The sequence below is a fragment of the Carassius auratus genome, chromosome 4, assembly GCF_003368295.1.
Source record: "Carassius auratus strain Wakin chromosome 4, ASM336829v1, whole genome shotgun sequence".
NCBI lineage: Eukaryota > Metazoa > Chordata > Actinopteri > Cypriniformes > Cyprinidae > Carassius > Carassius auratus.
The window spans coordinates 3,728,549-3,744,203 of record NC_039246.1 but is presented as its reverse complement, the minus strand read 5'-3'; the positions used below and the strand labels follow the sequence as shown (position 1 = coordinate 3,744,203).

The following is a 15,655-nucleotide window of genomic DNA, read 5'->3' as shown; positions in this document are numbered from 1 at the left end:
GTTACCCTTCCATTTGGGTTGTTTGGGGCACCGGCTACTTTTCAGCGCCTCGTGGATAAGATTCTGTGGTCCCATGTGGCATATGCTGCTGCCTACTTAGATGACTCGTAAGCAGTCCAGCCGACCCTTGTCCTCTTCCTTTCCTCACTACAAACATGTACCCAAAATCAAACAAAAGTTAATTTAGTATTTAAAATTATGTATTAAACATTTTTAAAACACAATTTTTATTTTATTTGTTATTTAATTCTATTCTTTAATGAAGCCTTTGTGTGATCATTTCAATTCAAACATACTTTGGTAGTAATAACAGAAACGATTGACACTACAGTAAAACCTACATGACAGATTTAAATCAACACAAATAAAGGCTGAGAGAAAAGAACATATACACATCATCACTCGGCAGGACTCACACACACAGTTATTTCTACATGATAATTGATTACACAAATTTATTCTGTTATTCCATTGACTAAAGTTCAGCCATAGTTTTAATGTAATGAGGAGAAAATAAAGAGACTATAACATCTCACTGTTAAGTATTACAGGTAGAATCTCCATTGTATCCATTGTAATTCATCAACACAGTTCCACTGATCCATACCGTACATTAAACCCAGGATAGAGTGGCTGAGTGAATGTGGTCTGGACTGTGTGGATGAGGCTCATTGAGTCAGAGACGCTGTAGAAGGACAGAGATCCTGCACTGTAATCCACATACACTCCTATTCTACTGCTGATGGATCTCCCTACATGGAGCTCATTCCATATGTTGTTGTGTATGAACGAGTAACAGGAGGGAGAGCAGAACAAACTCCAGGATTGATCATTACGTCCAAACTCACACTTATCACCTCCTCCCTTCCTGCTGATGCTCTGATATGACACTGATATATACACACCAGCACTCCCACTCCACTCAATCTCCCAGTAACAGCGTCCACACACACTCTCTCTACACAACACCTGGGGAGACACATCAAATCTGTCTGGATGATCGGGATACAGCTGGTCTGAGTCAGAACCTGTAATCACTCTGTTGTTTTCAGACAGATGGAGGTGTTTATTTACTGTCTTCAGATCCAGAGTGAGCCGATGGTAATCTGATGGAGATAAAACACATCAGATTCAGGAATTATGAATCTGATTGATCTTTTCATGTAGCTGAATTCTTCATGGCCTTTGTTCAGTATGGACAGACTAAAGTTCTACCCTTCCACCTAATATGATATTTCCTGGAAAATGTAATGACATAATGACACTATTATCTTCTGTAGAGCGGCTTCACAATCATATTTGTTTATAATTGACAAATTTTGCAACATTGACTGTTATTGACAACCCAGGCTCATTGGAAATATGTGCTTCAAGTGACATTTCTGCAAAACTAATATTACATACCTTACCATGAGTTTTGCTTCAGTTTCAAAGTAAAATGTCCAGTGAGTGCTGCTAAAACGCATATTCAGTATGTGACTGTGACAGTTTTTTATTACGTTACTACAGGTACATATTGCTAGGTTGCTTAAGGTATGTATTTTGACGGCTTGAAATTCAAATGTCTCATGAGTGTCATCTAAAGTTAATGTACCATCGTGCTAGAAAAACGCATACACCAAACTTAGTCCTAAACTTGATATAAGAACACATTTGCTGATACAACCATGCTTTAAAGCTGCAGTCGGTAACTTTTGACGCTCTAGCGGTTAATAAACAGAACTGCGTGCATCTTGCGGAAGAACATCGTAGCCGGAACTACTTCTCTCTGTTTATGTCTCTGAAGAATCACAAAGGTACTGGGTTACTCCGCCGCGGTATCCCCGAAGCAATCTAAAATAGTCCGAATATAAACACTTATTATAGGTGCACCCTAGTGATTCAGGACAAGCCAAAAACACGGTTTGGAAAATGGATTCATGGTGTACTTGCTTATTATATACATTTTGTAAATTTTGAACACAAAAAAAGTCACGGACCGCAGCTCGGATTGGTTGTTTCTTACGGGGAGCGGCGAATTTCTGCAAATGGCAATAGGACACTGGGAGGAGCCAGAGGAGCTTGATTTATTCAAAGATTATCTGTCTCATATTCTACTGTGAGGACATAGTGACAGGTTTCACAAATATGTAAAAAAAAAAAAAAATTTTTTACAAAAGTTACCTACTGCAGCTTTAATTGTGGCATCAAAACTCTGGCTCAATTAATCATACATTTTATTTGGAAATGAAGTTGTCAATGTTTTACTGCCTATAGTGTTCATTTCTGGAATGAAGTGGAAACTGTGGCAATTCATACATATAGGTGAAATATTTGAGTTTTGCAGAAATAAACTGTAGATAAAACCACAAATTTACAAGCTGTATAAAAACAAAGGTGCTTTGACTTTAATGTTATATCAGTGTGTCAGTACAGTTTACAAATTTCCTGTGAAGATCCTAATTTGCATGATCAATTATCAAACTCTTCTATTATGTATTCTTTCACCTACTACAAGAAGAACATTAACACCGTGAGTTTTTCTGCTTGTTTTTTCTGATGAGTGACTTACATCGTATTAAGTCATTCCTGGTCCTGGGGACAATCTTGGTGAATGAACCTGTGGAAATCAACAGACATGAACAGTGTGAACCTCATGTCAAGAGAAAATTAACCTGCATCCATTCCTAACACATTTCTAAAATGATCTTCTCCATGAAATTAGACGATGATGGACTGAGAGCAGATGAATCTCCAAGATTTTACCCCATCTGAGATCTTTTTTAAATCCTTCAACACAAAAGAAAATATTATGAAAAAAGTATTTTGTTTACAGAGCTCAAGTCATGATGTTATGGCATAGGAACCATTGAGGTTTCATATTGATGTGTTGACATATTTGATATGGTTTCCGTATTCAGTGATTTGGTTGGCGAGTGGATAATGACTTATGATTTGGTCTGTTCATCATACAAAGTAGTTATATAACTTCAGAAGGCTTCAATTAAACCACTGGATTTACATTTTACATTTTTATGTGTAAGCAGTTGTGTTATATATAATTTTAAGTTTCTGTGTATCAGAACAGTATACCAGCTGACACGAGAGGATAATTAGTTTTTACCGACATATTGTTACAAACACGCCAGGTTCCACCTCCACTCAATCACTACGCACGCCCTCACTGGAATACTGATCACATCCACCTGATCCTCATTACCACCCAATCACCTCAGCACCATTAATACCACACGCATGCAATCAATCGATGTCCGATCTCATTTGCGACAAGTTCTTACCTGTATGCTAACCCTAAGGACTAACTCTTCTTATATTTACCTCTCTCCAGCGATTCTCCAAAGATCCAGATACCCACTGTGCGTGTGTGTGGTTCACCTTCCTTCTCTGACGTCTTCACCCAGCCTGCACGGATTCATCCTCTCACTCAATCCTACACTACCTGCTCCTCTGCTTGTGTCTGGTCAATAAACCATTCTATCTATTACTCCTCAGCCTCCCGAGTGATCCATAACACATATGGCCTGACAACGTCTCACCACCTGTAACTCTTCCGCGCTCGTTTAACTAGCGGCTGACACTGATGGGAAGTGGAGTGCGTGTCTGAAATGTCTTCCGTTTGATGTGGTTATAAAGACGTTCTGCATCTAAATAAATTAATTTTTTTTAGCATGGCATTGTTGTTGGTGCCAGACATGCCGATCTGAGTAATTCACAATCTGCTCAGTTACTGGGATTTTCACGCACAACCATTTCTATTGTTTACAAAGAATTGTGTGAAAAGGGAAAAACATCCAGTATGCAGCAGTCCTGTGGGCGAAAATGCCTTGTTGATGCTAGAGGTCAGAGGAGAATGGGCCGACTGATTCAAGCTGATACAAGAGCAACTTTGAATGAAATAACCACTTGTTACAACCGAGGTATGCAGCAAATTTACATTTATTCACTTAGCTGACGCTTTTATCCAAAGTGACTTACAATTGCTATATATATGTCAGAGGTCGCACGCCTCTGGAGCAACTAGAGGTTAAGTGTCTTGCTCAGGGACACATTGGTGTCTCACAGTGGATTTGAACCCAGGTCTCTCCGACCAATGGCATGCGTCTTATCCACTGCGCCATCACCACCCCTCATCTCTACAAAATTTGGACAGTTGAATGATGATTCAACAGCTGATGATTTCTGTTGAGACATTCAGATGGTAGAGTCAGAATTTGGCGTAAACAGAATGAGAACATGGATCCATCATGCCTTGTTACCACTGTGCAGGCTGCTGGTAATGGTGTAATGGTGTGGGGGATGTTTTCTTGGCACACTTTAGGCCCCTTAGTGCCAATTGGGCATCGTTTAAATGTCACGACCTACCTGGGCATTGTTTCTGACAATCATGTACCCATCCACTGATGGCTACTTCCAGCAGGATAACACACCATGTCACAAAGCTTGAAACATTTCAAATTGGATTCTTGAACATGACAATGACCTCAACCCAGGGGAGAAGATTGAAGAGAAAGAAACAGTTGGCTCTAGCCCCTGACCAGAGTCGAGAGATGGCTCTGACCCCTGACCTGGGCCCAGAAAGGGCTTTAGCCCCTGACCAGGTCCCAGAGAGGGCTGCTGCGTGCATTGTGAGTGTTTTTTCAATGAAAAAGCTCTGCTTTCGTTTGTCTCTCTTTTCGAGGAAAAAGGGGCAGCTATCTGCTTCTTATGGTTCAGGACCCGCCACTGCTGAAGCACAGAGGAGAATGAGCTTGAGAGGATCACAGGTGGATCTGGCCCATGAGCTCTGCTGGGTTCATCCCAGGAGTTTATGGATCATGCCACAGAGAGGCTGGACTTGCCATGGAAGCCGGCTAAGAAAGTGATGTAGAAGAGACACTGGCTAGCTATCTCTATAGGTGAGACGTTCTATCTTAATACTCCCGCCTTGCCATCTAAGCCTCTTTAGGATACATCTTGCTTAAATAGCAGGCATATGCAGCAGCAAGTCAGTCTGTGGCTTCATTGCACACAATGGCGGTGCTCCAGGCATATCAGGCTGATCTACTGAAAGACCTGGATAAAGGCGAGGGCCTTTCTCCTGATGAGCTTAGCTGTGCCACACCACAGATCTCGATCTCCATGCTACTAAAAAGGCTGCCACCGCCATGGGCAGGTCTATGGAAGCTATGGTAGTAATGGAGAGACACATGGGGGTTAACCTGGAGTTCATCGGATTCTCTCTCTCCAGTGTCAGTCTCAACCCCAGAGCTCACTCCAGTTTCAGCTCCTGTCCCCAAGTTTAGCCTAGAGAATAATCCAGTTCCTGAGTCTATTCCAGTTCTGAAGTTTAGCCCAGAGAGGGTTTCTGTTCCCGAGTTTAGTCTAAAAAATTATCTTGTTCCCAAGTCTAGCCCAGAGGTAGCACCAGTTTTAGACTCTAGCCCAAAAATGGCTCCAGTGCTCACGTTAAGTCCAGAGAGGGCTTCAGTTCTCAAGTTTAGCCAAGAGAAGGCTTCTATTTCTAAGATCAGCTCAGAGAGGGTATCTGTTCCAGACCAGAGTCCAGTGTAGGCTTCAGGGCCTGAGCAGAGTCCAGTGCAGGCTTCAGCCTTTGACCAGAGTCAGGTGTCCATTCTTCCAGAATATCCTCCACTGTTCTGTACCAGAGCTCAGCCTGGATCCGGTGTTCATCACAGAGTTAAGTCCAAGATCTGTTACAGAGCCTGCCCCAATCCATTCCAGAGATGGAATAACCTTAGTTCACTCAAGAGAATGGTGAAATGGCTCCAGATCCTAGCACAGAGATGGCTTTTGTGTCTGAGCACAGTCAGGTGCCAACTTCAGCCTCTGAACACAAAACCGTGTCCGCTCTCATCCCAGAGCTCGGCCAAGATCCCACTCTCACCCCAGAGCTCAATCAGGATCCTCCTCTTAAGACTTCAGTCTGTATCCTGATCTTGCCCTGGAGTTAAGTCAGAAATCTACTCTGGAGTTCACTCAGAAGTTCACTCCCGCTCTGCCTACTCTGCCCTAGTGGGTTTTTAGCTCTGATGGCTCTGCTCTGGCTGGTATCCTACTGTGCCCAGTCTCCAGATAATTTGTTGAATGGACCTGGCCCTCAGTCACTCCTCCTGTTCTGCCTTCGCTTCTCTACCCTTCTGGACTGTGTTGTTTTTGGAGCATCTGAAAGCAACTCCTGTCTGACATCAGCCTCATCAATCCCAATTCATAAGCCAGATCTAAACACGTTGTTGTCTGGTCTTCAGGTTACTTCTTCTATGTCCTTCTCTTCGGCTCTGCTAAAGACTTACTTAACTCTTCTCAATGGACTGTGAACTGGAAACGAGGGCTTCATCCTCACCTTTGGCACATTGTGACAGTGTGTGTATTCTATGGTTATTTCTCACATAACTTATTGTTTAACCACCTGGTCTCAGGTGAGTTCATTGACTCTAAAACCATTAGAGTCCTTATACAAACATACACAAAATCTTTGTCAAGAAATCGGTACATTATCATCATTGTACAATACTGAAAAAATATAAGTTGAGAAAATATGATTATGCAAATGTATGCTTGATGTATAAAGCAATTTATGGGTTTTTTTTCTCCCCTTTTTGGTCAGTTAGTATTATAAACTGATTATCATTCTACAAGAGGTGCATTAAGAGGAGACTGCATTATATCGCTTATGCCGAGTTCACACTGCGTGATTTAAGATTTAAAATGGGTTTTGATAAATCACAGACAAAAGCCCGAAATCAGATGCAAATTGGTGATCATTCACACAGTAGGAATTGACAAACACGCGATCTGATGGAATCGCGACACATCACCAACGCCCACAAAATATTTGGCATATGTGGAGCTGTCTGCGATTCACAATCACCTTGTGAAAACTACATCGGCATTTTAATAGATACAGTAACAATTATATCATACAGAAACAAGCATAAACATTTGTTTGACCAGCCACATCATCAGCATAACAGTTACTGCAAAATTAATATTTACTTCCAACTCTGTTTGAAGAACACAAAATCCCTGCTCCATCTCCTTGCTGTATAATCAGTTTTTCTTTTTCTCCTTGTAAATGGAAATCAGCACAAAGACAATTTGCGGGTTATAATCTTTTTTATAATTCCAGTCTCATGTGAGAACTCCGGTCTGACGCACGCAGGTTCTTGCTTTATTTCCTTATTAGTTCTTGCCTGTGTTTTGTTGTGAAATTATGCAATGTGAAACCCCCGTCGCCGATCCATCATGCAATGTAAACACTGCACAACAGCGTTTTGATGAGTTTGAAAATCATGCAGTGTGAACTCGGCATTAGACAAAGTCATTTTAGTCAGTCTTCTTTTTTTCTGTCAAATCTGCATAAGAATGAGATACTATTCACACAGCTATACGAAATGTAGAAACATGTGCCTTATTTAGGGTTCAAATGAAGAATTGGTTAATTACTACTTAGTATTAGTTGTTAGTAAGGATTTGTCAATGCTAGAATTTTTATTTCCACTAGCTATCCTATTATTGTTTGTATTTTGTTTACATTTTTTTATTGATCCTATTTTTTTCTATAGGCTACTGTATGATTTGTACTTTATAATTATTACAGTTTCTAGTATATATTTTTATAAAAAAAATTGTTTGTTTTTAGGGTGACTTTTAATATCTTGTCTAGGGACTATGGATGAAAAATAGCTTTTGGTTAATTTTGGTACATTTACAGGAAGGTTTTATTAATGAACAATGTCCCTGTCAACTAAATAAAAATAATAACAAAACATGGGATGCAATTGCTGGGGCCTCGGGTCAATATGCTGTTCAGGGGGCCCGGAAACCAGTTGTGAGTGGCTGTTGCTTCAGACCCATGTAACACTACTTGCTGTTTCATCACAGTTTCATTTTGACACAATTTTTGGATTGTTTGGTTAAACTAATTAATTACCCTTTTAATGTTCTGAAACTACAGTGTTCTGTCAGCTTGTGTACTGCTGTATAAACATCTCTGCATTTTTTCTATCATTCTGGCAACAGGAATTAAACAAAAAAATCTTTGAATTTGACATTTAGTTTGTTGACACTGTGCTGTCTAAATGCTTTGACAACAAAATCATATTTTTTATTTTTGACTCACCCAGCAGTAATAGTGCAAGGAAATTATCTCATCTCCCATGGCATATAACAGGGAGTTACTTTGATTTTGCATTCAGTCCTGATGTTAGATGAAAGCAATTAAATTGTCTGATCCATTTTGTATAATCCACTGAAATGGAGTAGTTCAAGGGCTCTGGGGATTAAATCTGCACTGTGCAGATAATTTATCAATTTATCAAAGTTTTTTTTTATAACCTATTCTTAAAGTTTGCTACTAAAAATATTGATTATGTTCTTTAATATACAAAAAGCATACAGTACTTGTTCATGTCTCACTCACATGTACAATGCTTTATTATTATTATTCCTTCACTTCCTCCCTACATCCTCCTCCCACATTTTCCCAATTTATGGCTAATGAAGTCCCTATCAGCCACTTTCCCTTCCGCACCCTTTTTCAAGCCAGGTCACATTTAAATCAAGTTTATTGCTACTAATGTTGTGTCTGACTGCACCTGTGTTCATTCAACTAGCTGTCAGTGGATGACTCATTACATCCAAATGACTAAAGTAAGAATAAACTCATATATGTATTTGTTCTGTTTGTTTGTTTGTTTTCTGTGAAGACAGTAATCATTATTTACCCCTGATCAGGTTTGAACTGGGTTCAACAAGCACAGGCTCCTCAGCTTGGGCTGTGTGACAGAGAAAGAGATCAGAATGAAAACACAGTGACATAAAACCACACAAATACATCAGCAAAATAAATGGGAAAGATTAGGCTGAAAGCTAATAGTTATTCTGGAAACCACCACACACTCTAAACAATTGCTCTGTGAAAAATCAAATATAGAAAAATAGTTATATTTTTATATTTCAGATATATTTTGAAAAATTTATTCTTCAGTTTCACATTATGTATTCTTTTTGGTAACACTTAATAATTATAAAATAAAGCTTATAAATCAATTCCAAACTATAATGCAGAGGGTTACAGTTGTTAAACTATGAATCATCTTAATTTATAACTAAGAATTAATTGCGATTAATAAGTTAACAAAACCTACGGGACATTATCTAATTCACATATGAGCTTATAAAACAATAATTTGTTAATTACAATGATAATGCATGAAGAACTCACTATTTGTGAATAGCATATTGATATATAAACAATGTAGAGACTACAGCATATTAACTATAAACTAATAGTTTGCAAATTACTAAATACTTTATTACTGTATGCTTATCATAAAATGTGTGCCAATTCTTAAAAGGCACATATAACAATTTGATTTTAACTTAACCTTACTTTGCTTTTGTTTGTTCTCTAACTGTTCAGCCACATGGTTGTGGTTCATCTTTCTCAGGATGTCCACGGTCATCTTTAAAGCTTTTTCTGGTCCAAAACGCTTCATCATCAGATCCACTGTGTCAGGAGCATCTGCATTCTCCAGAGCAGCAGCTGAAAAAACTTTATGATTCCTTAAGTGCCATTTAAACCTCTTCAGTTCATCTGTGACTAGATCATCCAGAGCTTCCAGAAGCTGCTCTGAAACAGACGCCATCACCTTTCACTGGTTCACTCCTGCGGAAACAGGAAGAAAAAGAGCATCAGGAGATACAGAACATCATCTGATTTGTGCTAAGAAGCTATAATTACTATAAGACTGAAAACTATTGAGATAAACGGCTTAATATTGTTAGAGACTGAAATTCTAGAATCATTGGAAACTTTAAATCTAGATTGAAAGTACCGTGAAAAAATTAGGATCTTTTCCTTGTTCTCCCTCTGGTCTGACATCATGGTAAACAGGTGAAACCAGTTTTTCAACAGACGAGAGAAACCCCTGGGGGAAACCATTAAATAATAACGTATTAAATCGTTTTTCCAGTGAACTTTTCAGTTTACTTTCAAACCAGAAACTCATTTAATTTGTTCACAAAAGTTTTATTAACTAAACACTAACACAAAAAAAGTCTATAGAAACAAACTCTTTTTTTTATTTTGATTCTGTGGGGGTTGGGAGTTTTCTCCCAGATGGAAAGTGAAGGCATTGCTGTAGTCAAGGCCTGCCTTACTCAGCTGCGCATGCCCATAGACTAAGTGAATCCAGCAACCAGAAGACAAAACAGAAGAGCAGCAGAATATAATGAGAGAAGCAGACAGACTGGCTGAACCGACCGTCTAGATTAAAGACCCATCTCTTTAACCTGGATTACACATAACATACTAATATGCTTTTAATATCCAAATCTGTTAAAGGATTTTTAGGCTGCATTAATTAGGTAAACCCGAACCGGTAACACTTCCCATAACACCCGGTGTACTTTCTACATCATTAGAAGAATGGCATCTACGCTAATATTAGTCTGTTCCTCTCTTATTCCGAGGTCACCGTAGCCACCAGATCCAGTCTGTGTCCAGATCAGAGGGTCACTGCAGTCACCCGGATCCAGTACGTATCTAGACGTATATATATATTAAGCTAAAAAAATGTATGCTGTGATAATTTTGCAGTCTAAATGTATTTGTGCTATATTTCAGCTACATTGAAAGGTCTGTTTAAAATGCATCTGAATGTCCCTCCAGTCACTTCTGTTTCTTCTGCAGTGGAAAAATCGATTTTGTTGATACTGATTTATTATAAAGCTTAACTGGCGGATGTTAATAGTGTACTTTCAGATATTTAAAAAGCTGTGGCATTTTACAAATATTTATTATAATATACAGTATATATATTTATCAGTCTGGTGAGTAAACTAAAACATTTACTAGCCAATGGCGATTTAGTTGCCAAAGTGTCCGTAGAGGGTTGTTTAGTGAAATTATTTATAAAATGTATGAATTTGATATGAAAGATGATGCATGTATTTAATACAGTTAGGAAAAAACGCCCTTTAAAAGGGGGAAAATTATCTGGAAATCAATTAAAATACATGTTTGTATGCAGGTTGAAATCATATAAACGTAATTTCCCCAACAACAAGATTGTGGCCAGTAAAAATCCTGAGTGCTAGTAAATTTGAAAACCACTTGCCACAATTAATGTCAAGCCCTGTACCCCACTATACAGACAGAATAACCTCTAGTCTAGACTTTTATATACTTAGGGTTGAACTCTAAATGTAAATGTACAATGTAAAATACATTGTATTTGTCAAAATAATATTGTTACTTTACGCCAAAATTCGTTAGAATATGAATTAAAGATCATGATTGTTGAATATATTTTGTACTGTAAAATTCTCAAAACGTAATTTTTGATTAGTAATATGCATTGCTAAGAACTTCATTTGAATCCACTTTTCAAGAAAATTTTCTCAATATTTAGATTTTTTTATACCTTCAGATTTCATATACATACAGTCGGCATCTAGTCATAGCTGGGGGCGTGGCGAGGGCGGAGTCGGCATGGGGGAAAACATTGCGAACATTGTTTGTATTTGAATGACAAAAATGCACATATTGAGTGCTCATTTCCAGAGACACGTAAAACAATTGTAGTCTCTTTTAACTTTAATATTCATATAAACTAGTCCATATCGATATTTGATTCATTTTACAGCCCTAATGTAGATGTATTCATTCAAAAATAGTCAAATTACGTGGCGTTCTGCTTTATACAACAAGTTCTATTTTTGACTGGATGCCGCGATTCAGTCATTTCGCAAACACAGACGGGGTGAATTTATGAATGAAAGTGTAAAAGTTCTGACACAAAACTAAGTTGTTACGTGTCCACATGCTTTTTTAAATGGGTATACGGAAATCCTTGGCCTTTTCTAGTGGTATCATACGAGTTTATGTTCGACACTAGGCTAACATTACATAGTTTTGCTTCAGATAGAATGATAAGGCTAATTATATATGCATGCCCCTTTCTGAAACCACCTTACACAGTTTTGAAAACGTTATAATGAACACAATGTTAACGTAGCCTGCCTGTGATGAAAGGCAGACTGCACACACAGTCTTGGGATTCCACAACTTCCCTTGATCATCCTCACAACTTATTGCTTGTAGCCATTTTGTCATCCTTTCCGGCTCTGTATGTTTATTAGGAAGGATGTAGAACTTCAATTCATAATTTGTTAGTTTATTGGAGGTAGAGAAAACGACACAGCAACTCTTCGGCATGATTGTCCCCTGTGTTTCAATTGGCGCCAAGGCAAGGTTTTCCCCCACGGGCTAAATTCACATCACGTGACAGATCGTTCCCGGGGGCGTTCCCAGACCAACCGTCTGTATCTATAGTTATATCTCAGATAAATATTGTCCTCCTTACAAACCATACATTACTGGAAAAATTATTTATTTAAAAAGTCAAACATTATGACTGGTTTTGTGGTTAAGGTCACATTTGTTGAAAATATAATACATAAATACATTTTTTTTTACTTTTGTTTTTTCACTTAGTAACTAATATAAAGCTAATAAAAATATCTCACATATTTGATGTGTAAAACACTATTTCAGACATGATGCACTTAAATATGTATTTCACCAAGAATAAAACTTCAAACACGTTTTGTTATGTGTTTCATGTAAATAATAATAATAATTCAGAGTGTAAACACATTCTATGACGTTCATGGTATTACACAGTCCTGTACTGTTGGAGGTGGTATACTACAAAAATACTAATCTGCCAAGAATCAGAAGAAGAAGGATTGTAAACACAGCAGCGCGTGAAAATGACTTTTATTTTGAACTAGTGTCATGACGTCATAAATCTGAGCCGCGCTCCTGCTCTGTTGTGGTTTGACCCAAGAAAGGTTTGTGTTTTTAATCATTTCAAGTGTTTAAATCAATACAACACATTCAGGTTTTACAGGCGTTGTAGGGTTAATTGATTATTACTCATTGAAAAATTGCAATAGTATATCTAACATCAAAGATCATTATTGTGTTTAAATAAAACGCACTAACAACAGAAAACGCTCCTCTGTCATGAATCCTGTCACTGTCGAGTAGTGATCACTGGTCTATATATATATATATATATATATATATATATATATATATATATATATATATATATATATTATAGATCAGTGGTACTGATGGAGAAACGGCTTCTATCTCCGAGTCAGTTAGCTTTAAAGAACGGTTAGTTTAGGGAAAGGGTGATTCGAATCAGCGCGCGCTGCTCAAAAAGAGAACGAAACACAACAAACTTGAGCGTGTTTTAATGAATGACATCTTTAACAAACCAAACTAAGGTTTTCATGAAAGAGTATGTACTAACATACAACCATTAAATGCCTTATTTTCATTCAAGCTATATGGATCATTCCTGTTATAAAGTGACTTATTGTCCCAATGATTTATTTAATCATATTTTCTCTAAAATGAGTCACATATTTATGAGATATGGCTTAAATTGTATATTTAGGTCTTCTTTATCACTAGAACAGGGATAATAGAAATTATAAATACTATTTTTGTATTTTACACAAATTTTCATTGCACTGAGGACATAATAAAATTGAATGCATATATCAAATTAATCAACTTCTACAAGAAATATAAAATGTAGCAATAAAAGTGTAGTGATGGGGACACTATACTGTCAACAAGCACCGTCCTTCAGATGAGACGTTAAACTGAGGTCCTGACTCTCTGTGGTCATTAAAAATCCCAGGATGTCTTTCGAAAAGAGTAGAGGTGTGACCTCGTCATCCTGGTTAAATTCACCCATTGGCCTTTGACCATCATGGCCTCCTAACAATCCCCATATCCGCTGATTGGCTTCATCACTCTGTCTCCTCTCCATCAGTAAGCTGGTGTGTGGTGGGCGTTCTGGCGCACTATGGCTGCCGTCGCATCATCCAGGTGGATGCTGCACACTGGTGGTGGATGAGGAGATACCCCCTGACTATGTAAGCCCTTTGAGTGTCTAGAAAAGCACTATATAAATGTAAGAAATTATTATTATTATTTCTAGCTACATGTTGATCACTCAGTGAGGCCATCCTTAAAAATATTCTTGTTTGCCGTAACCCTACCGACTCAAATTTTTATTTTGAACTTGAATTTTGTATTATTATTTTTTTTGCTTTTAGTCCGACCGACTTGCCGGTTGTACATTTGCGTTAAGACCGATAAATTTTTTTTTTACTCCTCAAACAACTAAAACAAAAGCAATAAAATAATATTAATTATATTTAAGTAAGTACTGCAAACATATAAATTGTCTAGGCCTACATACAAACAAAGGCTACGTTCTTTAATAAAAAAAAAAACTTTGACATGTCACACTGTGGCCTGTGCGTTCTCTTCCTCTCCTCTCATTCTCTGTCAGAGTCAACGGTTCGCGCTTGGTAATGATGCCTGCGGCTGCAGTAAACTAAATGTTTGCGGTCACTGTTCAAAGTCATACGGGTTCAGGATCCATAATACATCTAAAACATTAATTGAAACAGGTGGCCACCGCTTTAACTTGGCACGAAGTTCTGGAAAAACTGTGCCCAGATCTTTTCCCATCTCTTCTCCCGTCTAGTCTAACCGAGACCGTGTCGACTGTCACTTTATGTTCGAAAATCTATTGCACGAATCAATTGGACGAAACAACACAAGTTTCGAAAACGAAAATAGGAAATTGACACACGTATAACAGCAAATAATACTTCTGCACACTGTTTCTCTTTTTACAACAGAAATGTGAATTCTGCTGGTATTCAGACGGTCTCATGTATACAGATACAGTTTCGGGCTAGAATCACCTACGTATGCGGTTTTTTTTTTTGTTGTTGTTGACATTTCTAATCGTAAACACAGACATGTTGAAGCCTGCAGTAAATGTTTTGCTTTATGGCAGTCCACTCTGCTTATTGTGTTTGAAGAATGCTGCACTCCTGTTTCTCGTTGTGAATGTAACTTTACGCCAAGAAATCATCAGAAATATTGGTCTTTACATTCGTCCTGCCTGTTGTCCGTGGATTTACCTATATTTGGTGTTATTTGCTGTATAAAATGCATCTAGACATGCAAAATCAATTTTTACAGTCGATTCAATGAACACTTGTCTCTCAAATCAAACAGGATTCTTTTCCCAAAAGTGACAACCCAAGAAAGCCAAGTTAATGGTCTCTCTTTTGTAGGTTGCATTGATACCTAGTGGTGGATGCAAGTATAACAGTTACTCATTTTTTTCTTCGCACCTGAAATCCATGAAATAAACATGTTTTTGACAAAGATTTCAATTTGTTTGTGGTCTATATGGCCTGCATCAAAATGAGGTTTGCAATGATGCGCCCGAAGACACGGGTGGAAGACCCAGTCAGTGACGTCACCACATGCTAATTTGTTTAAATTCATACCTACGTCATCACCATCACCAAAAATGTACTTTTTTACATTGAAAGCTTGTCCACCGTTAATGAACCTGAACCTTAATGATTTTGGTGGAATGCAAAAATCAATAAAAATCATGTAACTGTTTTTCCAACACTTGTGAAGCCAAAATGTTACCAGGAATGCATACCAGGAATGAGCCATATGTTAAAGAAGCTTAATTTCCTAATTTGTAAATTAATGATTGGCATAGTTGGAGTGTTTTATTTATTTATG

The 15,655-nt window shown here is 37.9% G+C and overlaps 2 protein-coding genes across 2 annotated transcripts in view; one reads left to right on the top strand and one right to left on the bottom strand.

The window, feature by feature from the left end:
- The window catches only part of LOC113065982 (zinc finger protein 271-like), a 345,982-nt gene that overhangs the window by 321,891 nt on the left and 8,436 nt on the right, over positions 1–15,655 (top strand). The window lies entirely within an intron of this gene.
- On the bottom strand, positions 285–9,971 carry LOC113066984 (stonustoxin subunit alpha-like). Its single transcript, XM_026239152.1, has 5 exons — positions 9,837–9,971; positions 9,392–9,667; positions 8,724–8,774; positions 2,552–2,599; positions 285–1,106 (listed from the first exon to the last, which is right to left on the bottom strand). The coding sequence occupies exons 2-5, from the start codon at positions 9,645–9,647 to the stop codon at positions 583–585; spliced, it is 879 nt and encodes a 292-aa protein (XP_026094937.1). The 5' UTR covers positions 9,648–9,667; positions 9,837–9,971; the 3' UTR covers positions 285–582.

What these genes read in the sequence shown, in the direction of transcription:
- LOC113066984 (XM_026239152.1), bottom strand. Translation starts at nt 9,647, where the DNA reads ATGGCGTCTGTTTCAGAGCAGCTTCTGGAAGCTCTGGATGATCTAGTC. An exon ending in AGAGAACAAACAAAAGCAAA is followed by an intron (nt 8,775 to 9,391) that starts GTAAGGTTAAGT and finishes TCTGTCACACAG; the next exon opens with CCCAAGCTGAGGAGCCTGTG. An exon ending in CAGTTCAAACCTGATCAGGG is followed by an intron (nt 2,600 to 8,723) that starts GTAAATAATGAT and finishes TGATTTCCACAG; the next exon opens with GTTCATTCACCAAGATTGTC.